Raw genomic sequence first — 20,969 nt, 5'->3', positions numbered from 1 at the left:
TTATCATCCTCCCAACATTACAAATAGAAAAAGTACTCTATCTTTCGAAGAAACCAGCCCCTAATTTACCATGTAGTTATAGTTTGTGTTTGTTCAGTACCTATCACTGAAAAAGGCTCAAGTGTTAAGTCCTTGTTACAAGCAGAATTTGATTTCTTCTCTTGTCTTATCCTTCATTCACCTGAACCCACAGTTGTCATTATCTGTATTTTCATATTACTATGTGTAGTTTGAGCTTTCAATTTAAGCTAGGTCTCAGCTATATGGTTCATTTGCTCTTTAGTGAAACTATTTCAAACACACACAGACACACACACGCGTGCGTGCACACCCAACTATACTTTTAACATACAAAAGAAAAACTAGTAGTCATCTCAGAATTCAAATGTATATTGTTTTGTATTTTCCAATATATTCCATGACAAGTGAAGGAAAATAAATAAAAAGTATAGTTCAATATGTACTTAATCTCTCCTCACTGAAGTTTACTTCCTGGTAAAGATTTCCCCAGTTCTTAAGTTGTCAAATTTCATCTAAGTAGATATGTGATGAGTATTCTAGTGAATGGATTGGCTTTAAGGTAATGTATACCACATATAAAAGAGTATGTACTAGCATCTGATCTTCTTTGATTATTGTAAAGTTCTCATTAAATACTGTTACAGAGTCATTTTGGTTTTTGTTTATATTTTTCTCAGACCATATTCATATACTCATAGCAGCATATCTTAATGAGAAAGGGCTATTATTTTTTCAAAACAGAAGTCTACCATATTTGAACTGCTAATCTAAAGTGCACTGCTAAAGGTTGAAAGAGGGCACCTTTATATGTTCTTTCATTTCCTTTTAGGTTTCCACATATTTGATTTCAGCATGGTGCTGTTCAACAAGTCTGCCAATCGCCAGACAAGAGGCTTCGCTTTGGCCACTATAGCATGGATACTGTGTAGTACATCTATGGGCCTTCCAGAATGGCAAATATGGTACTTGGACAACCCTGTGCTTTCCTACCCAAGTCTGGCTTTTGTGGGTATGTGGGGGTCCTCTATTTGCCACCACCACAACAACTCCAGCCACCCGAGAGTTTGCCATCACTACAACTACCGTGACGCCCTTGTTCCTTTGGACATCCGGGTAGCGCAACATCTGCTCCTGGTTGCAAGCATTGTTGGTCTGGTTGGGGCAGTTTGTGCTGTCTTTGGTTTACAGCAGTTATACACGGATAAGCTGCAGAAGAATGAGGACTGCAATCCATTTGTTCTTTCAGCTATTCTTAACGCTATTGCTAGCACCTTTATTTTTCTTGCCGTTATGTGTAATTACTTCACTGTGCAAAGCAAGGAAGAGGTATGTTTCCTGCCCTCTTTCCAATTGCCACTTTTCCCATATGCTCAAAGAGCAGGCAGTGCCATGAGAGTGGCATGCATATCTGCCATACTGTTTTTATTAAGTGCTATAATTTTTATTACTTATTCTCCTTCCATGGAAAGCAAAATGCTTCCCCTTGTTTGAAAATAAATTTACAGCATGCATAACCTTGAAAATACAAACGTCTTGGCAGTGGTTTTGGGGACCCAGGGAGAGGTAATGGGAGGTATTTTTAAGATATTGACTTAGATTTTCCAAGGACATCAAGTCCTGCCCGGGGTAACCTATGGCAGAAAATGACAAAATCACATCTAGCATTCTTTACTATTTGGCTTATTATTTCTTTGGTTGAATTGTTTGCTTTAGATTTTGGGGGATTTTTGTTGATTTTTTGATATTTTGTTGATTACTTTTATCATTCCAATTTGCCAATTTGTGTTATAGAATCTAAATTTTAAATATGGTTTGTCAAGGTAAATAATCACTAAATATAGTTGTATTAGTCAGGGATCTCCAAAGAACAGAATTACAGAATTTATAGAATTAATCTCTCACACAGAACTGTATTCTCTCTCTCTCTCTCTCTGTCTCTCTCTCTCTCTCTCTCTCTCTCTCTATCTATCTATCTATCTCTATCTCTATCTATCTGTCTCACACACACAAACATACACACACACACACATAATTTATTCAAATTACTTACAGGCTATAGTCCAACTAATCCAATAATATTTGGCTACAAATAGAAAGTTCAAGAATCCAATAGTTGCTTAGTCCAGAAGGCTGGATATTTCAGTTGCTCTTTAGTGTATGCTAGAATCCTGAAGGAGAAGGCTCTAATGCCAGTGAAGGAATGGACTTGTCAGCAAGGTTGGGGAACCAGACAAAGAGCAATAGCTTCCTTCTTTCATGTGCTAATATAGGATTCCAGCAGAAGGGTATCCTAGATTATATCTAGATTAAAGCTGTTCCTTCCCTCCTCAGAATCTAGATTAAATTCATTTATTTCCCCAAGTTTAAAAAATCTCCATTGCTGGGTAGTAGTGGTGCACTCATTTAATCCTAGAACTTGAGAGAGGCAGAGGCAGGTTAATTTCTGAGTTCGAGGCCAGCCTAGTTTACAGTGTGAGTTCCAGGACAGCCAGGGCTATACAGAGAAACCCTGTCTCAAAAAACCAAAAACCAAAAACAAAAACAAAAAAACAGAACAAAACAAAAAAAAACAAAACAAATAAAATCTGCATAAAAGGTGTGTCTTGGTATCTTACAAATCTGGATTGGAATTAGATAATAATACTTCAAATTATGCAAAATTCCCTCTCATGCATGTCCTCTGTTATTGTGAATTAGTTTCAGATGTAGTTAATTTGATAATGAGGAATAGGCATCAAAATAGTAAATGTGTAAATGAGTATTGGAATTCATTAACTTCACATATTGTTCTCTGAAATCAGTACTAAAAACAAAAGCAGACCTATTTTACATGCCATGATAATATTTTTTTCTTTATTTTATGAAATTAAATACATTAATGTTGAAAACCTGGTGTAAGTAATTTCCCAAATATAATTCTCAACTATTTTTCGGTTTTTGCTATGTTTATCTCATCTACCTTCAGCCCTTTTAATCCATTTCCCCCTAAATGTTTTAAATTCCATCTATCACACCCTTTCATCTTCAGACTGAAGATAGAGATTTCTATGTCTGACTATGGTATTACTTTTAAATTTTAAGAATTATTCATTTAAAAATAAATTATTGAAAATGTTATTGACCCACCAATTATTCTTTAGTTTTATTTGCATATAATTTGCACAGTCTACCTCTTAGGTTTATAATTTACAACACTTCCACACACACATACACGTTTGTATAGTGTCCTCTTATTCCTCTTACCCATGCCATTTTAATAATTTGGGTTTGCTGAACAAACTCAATTAATTTCCTGTCAGTTAACTAACTCTGGTTGAACTCTTTAGAAAAAGCACAGTGGGTAGAATGATGGCATGTTGGAAGACATGGAACTGGAGACGTAGTACAGCCAGATCTATGAACAGTAAAAGAGAAATCCCCTGGACATGCCATATTAAACCTCCAAGCCTACCCTTACAGATACACTTTCTCCAACTATGCTATTTCTACTCCAACAAGGCCACACCTCCTAATCCTTCCCAAATAGTGCCACTCTCTGAGGACTACTAAGAATTGAAATCTATGGGACTATGGAGGCCTGTAGAGAAAATATTTTGTTTGTTTTATTGAGTCATAATCTTATATTCTTTTTTGTGTTCTTTTGTTTCACATGGCCAAAGCTCCCAAGTACTTTGGCTTGCTGACGCTGGAACTGGCTCTTCTCTTTCAAATATATTTTCATGACCTTTATGTTTGTTTTGATTTTTTTTCAGATTAAGCTTATACTTAATTTCTTTTCACAAGTTGGAAGCTTAGCTGGATGGGATGTTGCCTAAAGTTACCAGTCCCTTTATTTTATTTAATATCAGGTTTTTCTTTAAACAGTTTTTTGGTGGTCCTTTTCTCCACAAACTTTAGATTTTGTATTTTTCCTTGTTTGATATGCTCCTTTGCATTATATATTCACATACAGGTGGGTACTAACTATTAAACAACAGCCAATTCTACACAGCTTTAAAATCTTTCCCAGGGCCACTAGTGCAAAACTCTTCAATTTAACCTCAAGCAATTTTCTTTTTTTGGACAAGGGGAAAAGGATACCATACTGTCTGCCAAAATACCACAAGAAGAGTCTGTAGGCCACTTACTGCTATTTTAAGTTCTGATTAAAGCATTCAAGTGTGTTCTATATCCAAGGTCCTTCAGTCCATATTTTGAAAACAAGCATCATTGTCATGTTTGCCACTGTAATACTTCTTTCCCTACTACTAACTTCTGATTTACTTACGGTTCTATTGCTATGAGAAGACAACATAACCAAGGAAACCTTTATGAAAGAAAGGACTTTATTTAGGTCTGCTTACTATTTCAGAGGTTTACATAATCGTCATGGGGTGCTACAGAAGGAGCAAGGCTATGGATCCTTAGGCAAGAGAATAGAAACCTCTGGACTAGTCATTTGAAATCTCAAAGCCTACTCCCAATGATACACTTCTTCTAATAAGGCCACACCTACTCTAACATCTCTCAATCCTTCTCAAGTAATTCTAGTCTGATGGCTAAGCTTTCCAATCTCATACACTATGGGGGCCATTCTCATTAAAACCATCTGAGTGTATATAAGATTTTAGTCACTCTCATGTCTCTAAAATTAGCTAATAAAGTTTTCCATCTTCTGGGCATGGAGAAATGATGTTTCAATGGTTAAAAGCACTTATTCTTACAGAGGAACAGATATTGATTCCTACTACTTACTTGTTAGCTTACAACCATTCTGTAGCACTAGTTCAAGACGTCCTGATGCTCTCTTCTTACCTGCACAGGCATGACTCATGGACATGCATATACATACATGCAGGCAAAACACTAATAACATAAAGGTTTACTATGTAACAAAGTTAAAACTTAAGGAACTTTTCTCAGTAACGAATGCATAAAGGTAGACCTAAAAACGACTTCATTAAGTCTAGGATAGCTGTTTGCTAATACCAACACTTTATACATTATTTTTACCAAAAGTAATCATATGCTAATTACAGTTCTTTCTCTGAGAACATATCATCTGGCCATATGTAAGAAAAATTTAAGTATTGGCTTTGATATGATATGATATGATATGATACCATATTGAAGGCATATATTGTCTAAGTGGACCATTTGCTCCTTATCAATGTCTTTGAAGCATGAAGTCTCTTTACCTTCCCATCAATAAAAGATCAGATCATAGGAGCAGAATGTCCTCTCTGGCTTTACTCTGGTAGATAAAGTGCCAGGTAATATATTTCTTTTTTTGAAGTCCTTTGAGGTTTTCAATGGAGATGAAGGAGAGGAGGGATACTGCAGTTTAAAGGCAGAAAGACTTATGGAACTATGAGTTGAGAGGGAAAAATCCTGTTCCTCTGATTAGTCCTATGAAAGGTAGTATTATAATAGTATTCTCAGAGATGTTTACAATTTGAATGAAGCACAGTCTACATACATCCCAGGAGAGCCACTATACACAGGACAACTGGTAAGAACCCTCACAAAGTCCCACAGCTCCTGCTCAAACCCAGTATACTTGTGACCCATCACCCCCCGAAACTCCTGCCCACTGAATTATATTACCCTTCTGGCCTGCATCATCTGCCAGGGCAGACTGCCAGCTACTCCACTCCCTTGAAGACAACACAGCCTGAGGCATCCCAGGAGATATGATGCACAGAGGGCAATTGATACCACAGCTTGAAGGTATCTCAGGCGTTCCTCTGCACACAAGGCAACTGGAAAACTGGCACTACAGTATGAAGACCTCCGAGGGGCTCCAAGGCATGCAAGACAACTGACCCAACAGACTGTAGGCTTCCCTGGAGTTCCATGGCACACAGGAAAACAGAAACGACAGTCCATAGGACTCCCTAGAGAGTGGTTTTACAAAGGACAACAACTTGACTGATCCTCTGAAGATCCAACAGTTTTAAGGCCTCCCAGGAGATCTGCTGCAGTCAGGGAAACAGAACAGTAGCTTCTCTGCCACTCTGAAGACCTCAAGGAGGCCTGTTACAGCCAGGGCCTCAGTCTTACCAGGAAACCAGAAGCAACACATGGACAAAAGATGCGGACTCCAGACAGTGTCACCTAGACCAGCAAACACCAGGGAAAATCAGATAGCAAGAGGCAAGTGCAAAATGATAAGCAACAGAAGGCAATAACATGGGCATCATCAGAACACAGTTCTCCCAACAAAGCAAGCCATAAATATACTAACATACCTAAAAATCACGAAGCTGATCTAAAATCCTATTTCATGAAGATTAAAGAGTCACTTAAGGAGGATATAAATAACTCGCTGAACAAAATGCAGGAAAACGAGTTAAACAGGTAGAAACCCTGAAAAAGGAAACTAATAAATCCCTTAAAGAAATTCAGGAAAACAAAAACAGGTGAAGGAATTGAATAAAGTGGTCCAAGACCTAAAAGTGAAAGTAGAAACAATAAAGAAAAAACAAATGGAGGCAAACCTAGAAATGGAAAACTTAGAAAAGAGGTCAGGAGTTACAGATATAAGCATCACCAACAGAATACAAGAGATTGAAGAGAGAATCTCAGGTATAGACAATAATGTAGAAGAAATTGACACAACTGTCAAAGAAAATTCAAAACACAAATATCTCCTAACACCAAAGATCCAGAAAATAGAGGATATAATGAAAAGACAAAATCTAAGAAACATTGTAATAGAGGAGAATGAAGATTCCCAGTTCAAAGGAACTGAAAACATCTTCAACAAAATCGTAGAAAAAAACTTCCCCAACCTAAAGTAAGAGATGGCCATAAATGTACAAGAAGCCTATAGAACACCAAATAAATGTGATCAAAAAAGAAAATCCTGTCATCACATGATAATCAAAACTAATGCATAGAACAAAGAAAGAATATTGAAAACTGCAAGGGGAAAAGGTGAAGTAACTTATAAAGGAAGATCAAACAGAATTGCACCAGATTTCTCAACAGAGACATTAAAAGCCAGAAGAGTCTGGTCAGAGAACATGCAGACTCTAAGAGAACACACATGCCAGATGGAGAAATCAAAATATTCAAGAACAAATCCAAATTCAAACAGTATCTATCTACCAATCCAGCTCTACAGAGGGTTCTAGAAGGAAAGCTCCAACACAAGGAGGGTACCTACATCAAAGAAAAGACAAGATACTAAACACCTCACCACAAAGCCAAAAGGAACTATCCACATGCACATAATGAAACCTACAAAACAAACATAACAGGAACGAACAATCACGTGTCTTTCATATCTCTCAATATTAATGGACTCAACTGACCTATAAAAAGGCATAAGCTAACAGACTGGATACACAAACAAGACCCAATATTTTCCTGCATGTAAGTAACATACCTAAATAACAAAGACAGATACTACCACTGAGTGAAAGACTGGAAAAAAGGTCTTCCAAGCAAATGGTCCCAAGAAACAAGTTGGAGTTGCCATCTTAATATCCAATAAAATTGACTTTCAAGCCAAAGTTATCAAACGTGATGAGGAAGGACACTCATAATAATCAAAGAAAATCCACCAAGAGAAATTCTCAATTCTGAACATCTATACTCCAAATGCAAGTGTACCCACATTCATGAAAGAAACTTTACTAAAGCTCAAAAACACACATTAAACCCCACAGAATAATCGTGAGAGACTTAAACAACCTCCAATGGACAGGTCATTGAAACAGAATCTAAACAAAGACACAATGAAACTAAAGAAGTTACAAACCAAATAGATTTAAAAGATATCTACAGAATATTTTACCCTAAAATAAAAAGAAATATACTTCTCAGTATCTCATGATACTTTCTCCAAAATCTACCAAATAATTGGTCACAGAAGAGGCCTCAAACAATCCAAGAAGATTGAAATAATCCCATGCATCCTATCAGATCACCATGGACTGGTCTTCAATAACAACAAAAACAACATAAAGCCCACATACACATGGAAACTGAACGACTATCTACTCAATGATAACTTGGTCAGGGAAGAAATAAAGAAACTAAAGATTTCCTGGATTTCAATGAAAATGATGACACAGCATTACCAAACTTATGGGACACAATGAAAGCAGTGCTAAGAGGAAAATTTATAGCACTAAGTACCCTCATGTCTTACACAGGGAACTTAACACCACACATGAGAGCTCTAGAACAAAAGGAAGCAAACACACTCAAGAGGAGTAGAAGGAAGGAAATAATCAAACTTAGTTCAGAAATCAACAAAATAGAAACAAAGAGAATGATACAAACAATCAACAAAACTGAAATCTGGTTCTTTGACAGAATCAACAAGATAGATAAATCCCTAGCCAAACTAAATAAGGGACCCAGAGACAGTATCCAAATTAACAAAATCAGAAATGAAAAGGAAAACATAACACAGAAATGGAGGAAACTAAAAAAAAAATCAGATCCCAATATAAAAGCCTATACTCAACAAAACTGGAAAATCTAGATAAAATGGATGGTTTTCTAGAAAGATATCACATTCCAAAGTTAAATAAAGAGCAGGTAAAATTTCTAATGAGGCCCACATCTTCCATGGAAATAGAAGTCATTAAAAACCTCCCAACCAACATGTTGATGTTGTTAAAAACAAACTTTAACACAATGGACAGGAATAAAAGTATTCCTGGACAAAAAATGATAGTATGCCTTTCTACAAGCTATGTATGCCATTCTTGAAGCCTGACCAAAATAGACATATTGACCTCAGGACATGGCTAATTTTATAAGCAGTATCTGCAGCATCAATGCTCAGCAGAGCCGCATTTTTAAATTAATAAGCTCAATACACACAGTTGAAATATCCAGAGAAGTTCTAGAATTATTCCAAATACACTGCACATATCTTTAAACTTTTTTTCTAATTATAATGACTACCACAGAAAATTTTAGAACTAACACGAATCCCACAGTACTTGGCATGACACTTTAGATGACTCCTTACTCTTAAATTCACCTTAAACCTTTTTCCAATCATTTGAATAGGATAAAGAGCATCAATCGATTGTTACAATTGCCTATATAAATCTTCTAGTTTATTCAACACATTAGTAACCCTTTGTGCTAAATGATAAACAAAAGCAGCTGCCTTTTTTTATTGGATGTTTTATTTACATTTCATATGTTGTCCCTTACCCCATCCCCCACTCACCCAGGAACCCCCTATCCCCTCACCCCTCCTCCTTCTCTGTGGATGTAACTTCTATCTACCCCCCCACTCCCACTACCCCACCCTCAAAATTCCCACCCACTGGGGCATCCAGCCTTCATGAGGTCAAGGTTCTCTTCTTCCAACTTTGCCCAGCAGGGCCCTCCACTCATACTTATTCAGCTGAAGCCCTGGATCTCTTCCTAAGTGTTGCCAGGCTTGCAGTTTAGACCCTGGGAGCTGTGGTTGGTTGGTATTGTTGCTCTCCTCATGGTGCCACAAATTCTTTCAGCACCTTCAGGCTTCACTCTAACTCCTCCATTGAGAACCCCATTATCAGTTCAATGGCTAGTTGTGAGCATCTGCCTCTGAATATGTCAGGCTCTTAAAGACCTATGAGGAGACATCCATATCAGGCTCTTACCAGCATGCACTTCCTGACTTCCACATCCACATCTACCTTTGGTGACTGCACATGGGATGGATACTCAGGTGGAATGGTCTTCAGACGGCCCCTCCTTCAGTTTCTCTCCCTCACTTTGTCTCCATATTTGCTCTCTTGATTATTTTGTTGCTCCTTCTAAGAAGGACCGAATCACCCCCACTTGGTCTTCCTTCTTTATGAGCTTTGTGCCCTGTGAGTTGCATCTTGGGCATTTCAAGGTTCTGGGTTAATATCCAATAATCAGTGAGTGAATACCATGTGTGTTCTTTTGTGATTATCTTACCTCACTCAGGATGATAATTTCTAGTTCCATCCATTTACCTAGGAACCTCTCAAATTCATTGTTTTTAATAGCTGAGTAATATTCCATTGTGTAAATATACAACATTTTTTGAATCCATTCCTCGGTTGAAGGACATCTGGGTTCTTTCCAGCTCCTGGCTATTATAAATAAGGCTGCTATGAACATAGCTGAGCATATGTCCTTGTTATATGTTCGAGCATCTTCTGGGTGTATGCCTAGGAGTGGTATAGCTGGATCCTCAGGTAATGCTATGTCCAATTTTCTGAGTAACCGCCACACTGATTTCCAAAGTGGTTGCACCATCTTGCAGTCCCACCAACAATGGAGGAGTGTTCCTCTTTCTTCACACCCTTGCCAGCATCTACTATCACCTGAGTTTTTAATCTTAGCCATTCTGACTGGTGTGAGATGGAATCTCAGGGTTGTTTTGATTTGCATTTCCCTGACAACTAAGGATACTGAACATTTCTTTAGGTGCTTCTCGGCCATTCGAGTTTCTTCTGTTGAAAATTCTTTGTTAAGCTCTATACCCCATCTTTTTAATAGGGTAATTTGGTTGTCTGGAGTCTAATTTCTTGAGTTCTTTGTATATATTGGCTATTAGCCCTCTATCAGATGAAGGATTGGTAAAGATCTTTTCCCAATTTGTTGGTTGTCGTTTTGTCCTATTGACAGTGTCCTTTGCCTTACAGAAACTTTGCAATTTTATGAAGTCCCATTTGTCAATTCTTGATCTTAGAGCATATGCCATTGGTGTTCTGTTCAGGAACTTTTCCCCTGTGCCCAAGTATTCGAGGTTCTTCCACAACTTCTCTTCTATTAGTTTCAGTGTATCTGGTTTTATGTGGAGGTCCTTTATCCACTTAGACTTGAGCTTTGTACAAGGGGATAAGAATGGATCAATTTTCATTCTTCTACATGATGTCATCCAGTTGAACCAGCACCGTTTGTTGAAAATGCTGTCCTTTTTCCACTGGACAGTTTTAGCTCCTTTGTCAAAGATCAAGTGACCATAGCAGTGTGGGTTCATTTCTGGGTCCTCAATTCTATTCCACTGATCCTTCTGCTTGTCTCTGTACCAATACCATGTAGTTTTTATCACTATTGCTCTGTAGTACAGCTTGAGGTCAGGGATGGTGATTCCTCCCGAAGTTCTTATATTGTTGAGAATAGTTTTCGCTACCCTGGGTTTTTTGTTATTCCATATGAATTTGAGAATTTCCTTTTCTAACTCTGTGAAGAATTGAGTGGGGATTTTAATGGGGATTGCATTGAATCTGTAGATTGCTTTTGGCAAGATGGCCATTTTTATTATTTTATTCCTGCAAATCCATGAGCATGGGAGATCTTTCCATCTTCTGAGATCTTCTTTGATTTCTTTCTTCAGTGACTTGAAGTTCTTGTCATACAGTTCTTTCACTTGCTTGGTTAGATTCACACCAAGGTATTTTATATTATTTGCAACTATTGTGAAGGGTGTCATTTCACTAATTTCTTTTTCAGTCTGTTTATCTTTTATGTAGAAGAAGGCTACTGATTTGTTTGAGTTGATTTTAAAACCAGTCACTTTGCTGAAGTTGTTTATCAGGTTTAGGAGTTCTCTGGTGGAAGTTTGGGGGTCACTTAAGTATACTATCATATCATCTGCAAATAGCGATATTTTGACTTCTTCCTTTCCTATTTGTATCCCTTTGACTTCTTTTTGTCGTCTAATTGCTCTGGCTAGGACTTCCTGTACTTATATTGAATAGGTAGGGGGAGAGTGGGCAGCCTTGTGTAGTCCCTGATCTTAGTGGGATTGCTTCAAGTTTCTCTCCATTTAGGTTGATGTTGGCTACTGGTTTGCTGTAAATTGCTTTTACTATGTTTAGGTAGGGGCCTTGAATACCTGATCTTTCCAAGACTTTTATCATGAAGGGATGTTGAATTTTGTCAAATCCTTTCTCAGCATCTAGTGAGATGATCATGTGGTTTTTGCTTTGAGTTTGTTTATATACTGGATTACATTGATGAATTTCCAAATACTGAACCATCCCTGCATTAGTGGCATAAAACTTAGTTGAACATGATGGGTGATTGATGTGTTCTTGGATTCGGTTTGCTAGAATTTTATTGAGTATTTTTGCATCGATGTTCATAAGGGAGATTGGTCTGACATTCTCTTTTTTGTTGCTTCCTTGTGGGGTTTGGGTATGAGTGTAATTGTAGCTTCATAGAACAAATTGGGTAGTGTTCCTTCAGTTTCTATTTTGTGGAATAGTTTGAAGAGAATTGTTATTAGGTCTTCCTTGAAGGTCTGATAGAAGTCAGCACTAAAACCATCTGGTCCTGGGCATTTTTAGTGGGGAGACTTTTAATGACTGCTGCTATTTCCTGAGGGGTAATGGGACTATTTAGATGGTTTATCTGCTCCTGGTTTAACTTTGGTACCTGGTAACTGTCTAGAAAATTGTCCATTTCATCCAGGTTTTCCAGTTTTGTTGAGTATAGGCCTTTGTATTAGGATCTGATAATTTTTTGAATTTCTTCAGTTTCTGTTGTTGTGTCTCCCTTTTCAGTTCTGATTTTATTAATTTGGATACTGTCTTTGTGCCTTCTCGTTAATCTGGCTAACAGTAAATTAATCTTGTTGATTTTCTCACACAACCAGCACCTGGTTTTATTGATATTTTGTATTGTTCTTTCTGTTTCTATTTGGTTGATTTCAGCCCTGAGTTTGATTATTTCCTGCCTTCTACTCCTCTTTGGTGTATTTGCTCCTTTTTGTTCTAGAGCTTTTAGTCGTGCAGTCAAGTTGTTAGTGTGTGTTCTTTCCAGTTTCTGTTTTTAGGCACTTAGAGCTATGAGTTTTTCTCTTATCACTGCCTTCATGGAGTCCCACAAGTTTTGGTATGATGTGTCCTCATTTTCATTGAATTTTAAAAAGTCTTTAATTTCTTTCTTTATTTCTTCCTTGACCAAGTCATCATTGAGTAGAGAGTTGCTCAGTTTCCATGTGCACGTGAGTTTTCCATTGGGTTTGTCATTATTAAAGACCAGTCTTAGTCCGTGGTGATCTGATAAGATGCAAGGGATTATTTCAATCTTTTTGGATCTGTAGAGGCTTGCTTTTTGGCCAATTATATTGTCTATTTTGGAGAAGGTACCATGAGGTGCTGAGAAAGAGGTATATTCTTTTGTTTTTGGATGAAATGTTCTATAGATGTCTGTTAAGTCCATTTGGTTCATAAATTCTGTTAATGTCAAAGTGTCTCAGTTTAGTTTCTGTTTCCATGATCTGTCCATTGCTGAGAGTGGGGTGATGTGTAATGTGTGTTTTGAGCTTTAGTAAAGTTTCTTTTATGTATGTAGGTGGCCTTGCATTTGGAGCATAGATGTTCAGAATTGAGAGTTCACCTTGGTAGATTTTTCCTTTGATGAGAATGAAGTGTCCATCCTTATGTTTTTTGATTAATTTTGGATGAAAGTCGTTTTATTTGATATTAGAATGGCTACTCCAGCTTGTTTCTTGGGACCATTGGCTTGGAAAATTGTTTTCCACCCTTTTATTCTGAGGTAGTGTCTGTCTTTGTCACTGAGGTGTGTTTCTTGTATGCAGCAAAATTCTGGGTCTTGTGTATCCAGTCTGATAGTCTGTGTCTTTTTATTGGGGAATTGAGACCATTGATGTTAAGAAATATTAAGGAAAAATGATTGTGCCTTCCTGTTATTTTTGTTATTAGAGGTAGAATTATGTTTGTATAGTTATCTTCTTTTGGGGTTGTTGGAAGATTACTTCTTTGCTTTTTCTAGGTTGTAGTTTCCCTCCTTGTGTTGGCATTTTCCCTCAATTATCCTTTGAAGTGCTGGGTTTGTGAGAAGATACTGTGCAAATTTGGTTTTGTCATGGAATATCTTGGTTTCACCATCTATACTGATTGAGAGTTTTGCTGGGTATAGTAATCTGGGCTGGCAATTGTGTTCTCTTAGGGTCTGTATGATGTCAGTCCAGGCTCTTCTGGCTTTTATAGTCTCTGGTGAGAAGTCTGGTGTAATTCTTATAGGTCTGCCTTTGTATGTTACTTGACCTTTTTCCCTTACTGCTTTTAATATTTTTTCTTTGTTTTGTGCATCTGATGCTTTGATTATTATGTGATGGGAGGTATTTCTTTTAAGGTCTAGTCTATTTGGTGTTCTGTAAGCTTCTTGTAAGTTTATGGGTATCTCATTCTCTAGGTCAGGGAAGCTTTCCTCAATAATTTTCTTGAAGATATGTACTGACCCTTTAAGTTGGGAATCTTCATTCTCATCTATACCTATTATCCTTAGGTTTGGTCTTCTTATTGTGTCCTGGATTTCCTGGATATTTTGAGTTAGGAGTATTTTGCATTTTGCATTTTCTTTGACAACTGTGTCAATATTTTCCACCGTATCTTCTGCATTTGAGATTCTCTCTTCTATCTCTGGTATTCGGTTGGTGATGCTTGTGTCTATGACTCCTGATCTCTTTCTTAGGTTTTCTATCTCCATGGTTGTCTCCCTTTGAGCTTTCTTTATTATTTCTATTTCCATTTTCAGATCCTGAATGTTTTTGTTTAATTCCTTCTTTGTGTTTTCTTGCATTTCTTTAAAGGATTTCTGTGATTCCTCTTTAAGGGCTTCTATCTGTTTACTTGTACTCTCCTGTATTTCTTTAAGGGAGTTACTTAATTCCTTCTTATAATCCTCTATCATCATCACGAGAAGTGATTTTAATTCTGAATACTGCTTTTCAGGTGTGATGGGGTGTCCAGGGCTTGCTATATTGGGAGAACTGGGTACTGATGATGCCAAGAATCTTTGGTTTCTGTTGCTTATGTTCTTGTGCTTGCCTTTTGCCATCTGGTTAACTCTAGTGTTACCTGCCCTCACTGTGTAAGACCAGAGTCTGTATTTCCAGTTTTATTGCTTGTTGCAGAGCTCCTCAGAGTCCAGATGTCTCTGTGGACTTATGCTCCTAATCTCCTGGGTGGAAGAACTCCTGGGACTCAGGCCACCACTTTGATCTGGAAGTCCTTCTGCTCTGAGTGCAGTTGCTCCTCGATGACTCAGGATTCAGTATCTCCACAGGACAGGAGCAGACCAACTCTGTGTCTGCCCCAGCCCAAAGGACCAAGCAGGGGCAGAAGGGAAGTGGAATTCCGGAGGGGCGGGGTTTGGGTAGCTGCTGCGTCCTGAATGTCCCTGGCTCCCAGATGTATCTCTGGGACTTAGGGAGTGAGATGGAGTTCTTACCGGCTGCTCTGAGTGCAGTGGCTCCTCTAGGATGACCCAGATTTCAGTATCTCCACAGGACAGGAGCAGACTGACTCAGTGTCTGCCCCAGACCAAAGGACCAAGCAGGGGCGGAAGGGACTAAAAGCAGCTGTCTTAACTTCTTGTGTCAAATCAACTGTAGAAGCAGTGGTGCTAGCAATTAATAGAATTAAAGCTGTTTTAACAGCAATAACCAAGCCAACTACCCTTGTGCGGGGCGCGCGCGTAATGGTCTCGCCGGCAAAAAACATACACACACGCACACACACATACACACCAGAATCCTTCCGTAGAAACACGTTTATTCCCATAAACCAAAATGGTGGTAGAAGATGAGAAGGCATGGGAAAGCACTGCCTATATACCCCAGAGCGGGGTATTCACCCCCTGATTGGCTGTTCACTCGTAGCGCGCCAAACGCCGTGGGATGGGCTTAGCTTTGGCGGGCTTACCATGGCACATGCGCAGTTTACTTGGTACGAGGAAGAATTACGGGCGACAGCGCCACCTAGCGATGGCGGACTTTGTCAGCTCTCGTGGCGGCTCCCAACATACCCTCTTTCTCCTGGTCAAACCCTGACTCACTTCTTTCAGTACTTACAAGCTTTTTTCAGAAGCTCAAGGTTCTGTGATACTCAGGGCAATAAAACAATAGCATGGCTTGAAACTGAAAAGGGACTCCCAGACAGAGATATTAAATTAACAAGCTGGCAAGCCGAGGACAGGTACAATTCTTCACAGAGCCTTACCAACCTAAGACAAAAGTACATTGCTTCTAATATGCATATTCCATGACAGGTAAGGAAGGCATTCTTTGCCGAACAACCTAAGAAAGTCTTAATCTTTTTTATGAAATAAAAAAGGGGGACAGTTTGAGAGCCCTTGGGGCTGCTTGGCAAGAATCTGACATAGGCCAAGGAAAGGAAAGTGGGCTTCAGGCAGGAATCTGACATTAGGCTAGAAGTAAGTAATTTCAGGCGGAAATATAAATCTTACGCTAAAGAAAGAAGTAATTTCAGGCAAGAATTTAAATATTAGGCTAGAACAAGGAAGTAATTTCAGGCAGGAATCTAACTTTTAGGCTAGAACAAGGAAGTAAGCTTCAGACATGAAAATGACTTTGGGCTAGAACAGGGAATTTGGTTCAGATATTTTGATCATCCTGATAAACCTTTAGAAACAGTGACCATGGAAATGTTCACAGAATTTTGTTTATTATCTTGCTTGTTCCTTGACTATTTGCATCTGTTGTATTTCTAGTTCCTCAACCTAGAACTGATCATAATACTTACATGTAGTGAAAATGGTATAAAAGCAGAAAGGAGGAGGGGGGATGTGATAAGAGGGGCTAGGGAGGGGAAATTGGGAAAGAGGATGGCATCTGAAATGTGAATAAATAAAATATACAATTAAAAAAAAAAAACCTCCCAATCAAAAAATGCTCAGGGCCAGAGGGCATTAGTATAGAATTCTACCAGACCTTAAAAGAAGATCTAACACTAATATTCCTCAAACTATTCTGTAAAATAGAAGAGAAAGAACACTATCTAATTCAATCTATGATGCCACAATTACTCTGTTACCTAAACTACACAAACAGCCAAGAAAGAGAACTTAAGACCAATTTTCCTCATGAACATTGATTCAAAAATATTCAATAAAGTTCTTGCAAAGCAAATCAAATAATAAATTAAAATCATCATTCACCATGATCAAGTAGGTAGGCTTCATCCCAGGGATGCAAGGTTGGTTCAGTGTACAAAAATCTATTAAAAAGTAATTCACTTTATAAACAAACTCAAAGAAAAAAATCATATGATCATCTTCTTAGATGATGAAAAGGAATTTGACAAAATACAACACCCCTTCTTGTTAAAAGTATTGGAGATATCAGGAATCTAAGAACCATTCCTCAACATAATAAAGCAATTAACTACAAACCAACAACCAATACCAAAATAAATGCAGAGATACTTGAAGCAATCCCACTAAAATTGGGGCAATAGAAGGATGCTCGCTTACACCATAGCTATTCAATATAGTAATAAAAGTTCTAGTTAGGATGAAAAGACAGCAAAAAGAGATCAATGGGAAACAAATTGGCAAGGAAGAAACAAAGGTATCACTATTTGCAGATGATATGATAATATACATAAATTCTACCAGAGAACTTCTACAGCTGATAAACAACTTCAGCAAAGTGGAAGGATATAAAATTAACTCAAATAAATCAGTACCCTTCCTTTATACAAATGACAAACAGGCTGAGAAAGAAATTATGGTAACTTCTCCCTTCACAATAGCCAAAAATAATAAAATATCTTGAGGTAACTCTAACCAAAGAAGTGAAAGATCTGTATGACAATAACTCAAGTCTCTCAGTAAAGAATTCAAAGATCTCAGAAAATGGACAAATCTCCCATGCTTGTAGATTGGCAGAATTAACATAGCAAAAAATGGCCATTCTACCAAAGGCAATCTACCTACAGTTTCATTTCAATAACCACCAAAACCCCAACACAATTCTTCAACAACATGGAGAAAGAAATTCTCAAATTCATCAGGAAAGGCAAAAACTCAGGATAATGAAAACTATTCGTAACAATAAGAAGCAATACTACAGAGCAATAGTGATAAAAATTGCATGGTATTTGTATAGAGACAGACATCCTGATCAATGGAATAGATCTGAAGACCTAGAAATAAAACCACACACTTACGGACACTTGATGATTGCCAAAGATGCCAAAAATATCACAATGGCAAAAAGAAAGCATGTTAAATAAATGGTGCTGGTATAACTGGCAGTCTGTATGTAGAAAAACAAAGGTATATTTGTCACCTTGCACAAAGTTCAAGTCCAGGTGGATCAAGGACCTCAACATAAAACCAGATACACTGAATCTAATAGAAGAGAAAGAGGAAAAGACCCTTCAACTTATTGGTATATGAGGAGATTTCTTAAAGTGAACTTCAATGACTCTTGCTCTAAGATCAAGGGTTGATAAATGGGACATCATGAAACAGCAAAGCTTTTAAAAGACAAAGGGCATAGTCAATAAGACAAATCAGCAGCCTACTGAGTGATAAAAAATTCTTCACCTACCCCACATCTGATAAATGTTTAGTCTCCAAAGTATATAAAGAACTTAAGAAGCTAGTCACCAAAAAGACTAAACATCCCAATCAAAGAATGGGGTATAGAACTAAACAGAGAATTCACTAAATAGTGGAATCTTGAATGGCTGAGAAGCACTTAAAGAAATGTTCAAAGTCCTTAGTAATCATGGAAATTCAAATCAATAAATACTTGATATTCCACTGTACACCAATCAGAATGGTTAAGATCAAAACCTCAGAAGACAGCACATGTTACCGATGCTGTGGAAAAAGAGGAACACTCCTACATTGCTGGTGAGATTGCAAGCTGGTACAACCTCTCTGAAAATCAATCTGCAGAGTCCTCAAAAAATTGGAAATAGATCAACCTGAAGATTCATCTATACCACCCTTGGTCATATACCCAAAAGTTGCCCCACCATGCCTCCATAGCACGTTTTCCACTATGTTCATAGTGGCCTTGTTTGTGATAGCCAGAAGCTTCGAACAACACAAATGTCCAACAACTGAAGAAAAGATACAGAAAATGTGGTTCATTTACATAATGGAATAATGCCCAGCTATTAAGAATGAGGACATCCTGAGTTTTACAGGTGAATGAATGGTACCATAAATTATCATCCTGAGTGAGGAAACTCAGACCCAAAAGGACATGCATAGTATATACTCACCAAAAAGTAGATATTAGCCAAATAAAGTACAGAATACCCAGGATACAGTCCAGAGAACTCAAAAAGAATAAGAAACTGAAGGGCCCGAGTGAGGATGCCTCAATCCCATTTTCCCACTAGGGTGGGAGAAGAAAGCAGTCACGGGAAGGTGTAGTGAGGGAGGGTCCTGGGTGGAAAGGATCAATTATTGAGTAGACGAAAAGAACCGAAGCACTGAGGGCCAGCAGAATCAGAAAATCTTGGGAGGCAGGAGCTTGAGGAACCCTCCAGAATGTACCAGAGACCTGGGAGGTGATAAATTCTCAGGATTCAAAGGGAGGGAGACCTTAGATGAAATGTCATGTAGTGGGGACAGGGAACTTGTAGAGTCCACCTCCAGCAGAAAGACAGGGCATCAAGTGAGGGATGGGGTTGCCATTCCACAGTCAAAAATTCTGACCCATAATTGTTCCTGTCTAAAAGAACTGCAGATATGGAAATGAAGAAAAGCCTGAGAAAAAGGAGCTCCAGTGACAGGCCCAAAGTAGTATCCAGCTCAAGGAGAGTGCCCAAGGCCTGACACTATTACTGAGCCTATGGAATGAGTGGTCACAAAAATGGAACTATAATGACCACACTCCAGAAGACCCAACAAGCAGTTGAAAGATGCAGACACATATATTTACATCCAACTAATGGACAGAAGCTGCTGACCCCTGTGGTTGAATTAGGGAAAAGCTAGAAGAAGCTGAGGAGGAGGGCAACCCTGTAGGAAGACCAGCAGTCTCAATTAACCTAGACCCCTGTGATCTCTCAAATAATGGACCATCAACAAGGCAGCATACACCAATTGATATTGAGGCCCCAACACATATACAGCAGAGTCCTGCTTAGCCTGGGTTCAATCAGAGAAGATGTACCTAACCCTCAAGAAACTGGAGGCCACAAGGAGTGAGGCGGACTTGTAGGGTGTGGGGGAGGGGGTTGGCGATTCGTAACATTCTCATGGAAATGGGGGCAAGGAGGTATATGATGTGGAACAGTCAGAGAGTACACCTGGAGTGATACAAAACATGGAATGTAAAAAAAAAATGATTACATAAAACTAAAAAATAAAAAAATTAAAAAGTCTGAATAAATACCTCCTACATGTTTTTAAAGAAAGTAGACCATTTCTTTTGAGGATTTATTTTGTTTCTTTCTTTCCTTCACCTCCTCCTCCTCTTCCTCCTCCTCTTCCTCCTCCTCCTCCTCCTCCTCCTCCTCTTTCTCCTTCTTCTTTTCCTATTTCTTCCTTGCTGCTTTGAATGTTTCTGACTAGTCACCTATTAGACCTGGTTATATTTAGAAGTAGGTGAGTCTCTGCCTCTTTAAGGTCTCTAGTAGAGAATTTTTCCTACAAAATTAAAACAAAGGCATTGGTGTGGGTATTATCCAATGCTCATTTTGTAGTGTATGGGAGTTTCCCGATACTTCCACGATAAAAACATAGAGAATTGCTTATTCATTGAAATATTTGTGTCTGTGTATTAAAGGCTGTAAAATAAAGAGAGAAACAGAGACGAATGAGCGAGGAAGCAATGTTTTTGAATTGCTGAGTAATAATCTATGCAATAGACACACCTGTGCTTTGGTCATTTACCAGATCAAACTCTTACATTAGCTAGTGAAGATTACAAACAAATCTATTAAAAATATGTAAGTACAATTTTGTGAGAATACATTTTTCTATTGTGTTAATAATCAAGAAGAAAGTTTCTCAGTTCTATTCTGAATTTGTGTGGCCCCAGTATTTGACACTCTGAAATATGTGTAATTGATTTTTCCAGAATATTTTGAGATATATATTCAGAATCTATACCAATCTATAATAATAATATGTGACAGTTATAATAACTATGTAAATATTCTGAATTGATTATTGCATAATACATAAATATACCAAAGCATCAAACTTTAGCCCTTAGTGATGGCTCA

General features: G+C 38.0%; 1 protein-coding gene across 1 annotated transcript; it reads left to right on the top strand.

Moving 5' to 3' along the window:
- Positions 1–855: 855 nt before the first annotated feature.
- LOC114624063 (claudin-34-like) lies at positions 856–1,512 on the top strand. Its single transcript, XM_028770857.1, has one exon. The coding sequence runs from the start codon at positions 874–876 to the stop codon at positions 1,510–1,512; it is 639 nt and encodes a 212-aa protein (XP_028626690.1). The 5' UTR covers positions 856–873.
- The last annotated feature ends 19,457 nt before the right edge of the window (positions 1,513–20,969 follow it).

This window comes from Grammomys surdaster, unplaced genomic scaffold (assembly GCF_004785775.1).
Source record: "Grammomys surdaster isolate TR1022 unplaced genomic scaffold, NIH_TR_1.0 61, whole genome shotgun sequence".
Taxonomy (NCBI): Eukaryota; Metazoa; Chordata; class Mammalia; order Rodentia; family Muridae; genus Grammomys; species Grammomys surdaster.
The sequence above is the reverse complement of the archived record's forward strand: the minus strand, read 5'-3'. Positions and strand labels throughout refer to the sequence as shown.

Excerpts from the sequence above, each read along its gene's own strand:
- LOC114624063 (XM_028770857.1), top strand. The coding sequence starts at position 874 with ATGGTGCTGTTCAACAAGTCTGCCAATCGCCAGACAAGAGGCTTCGCT.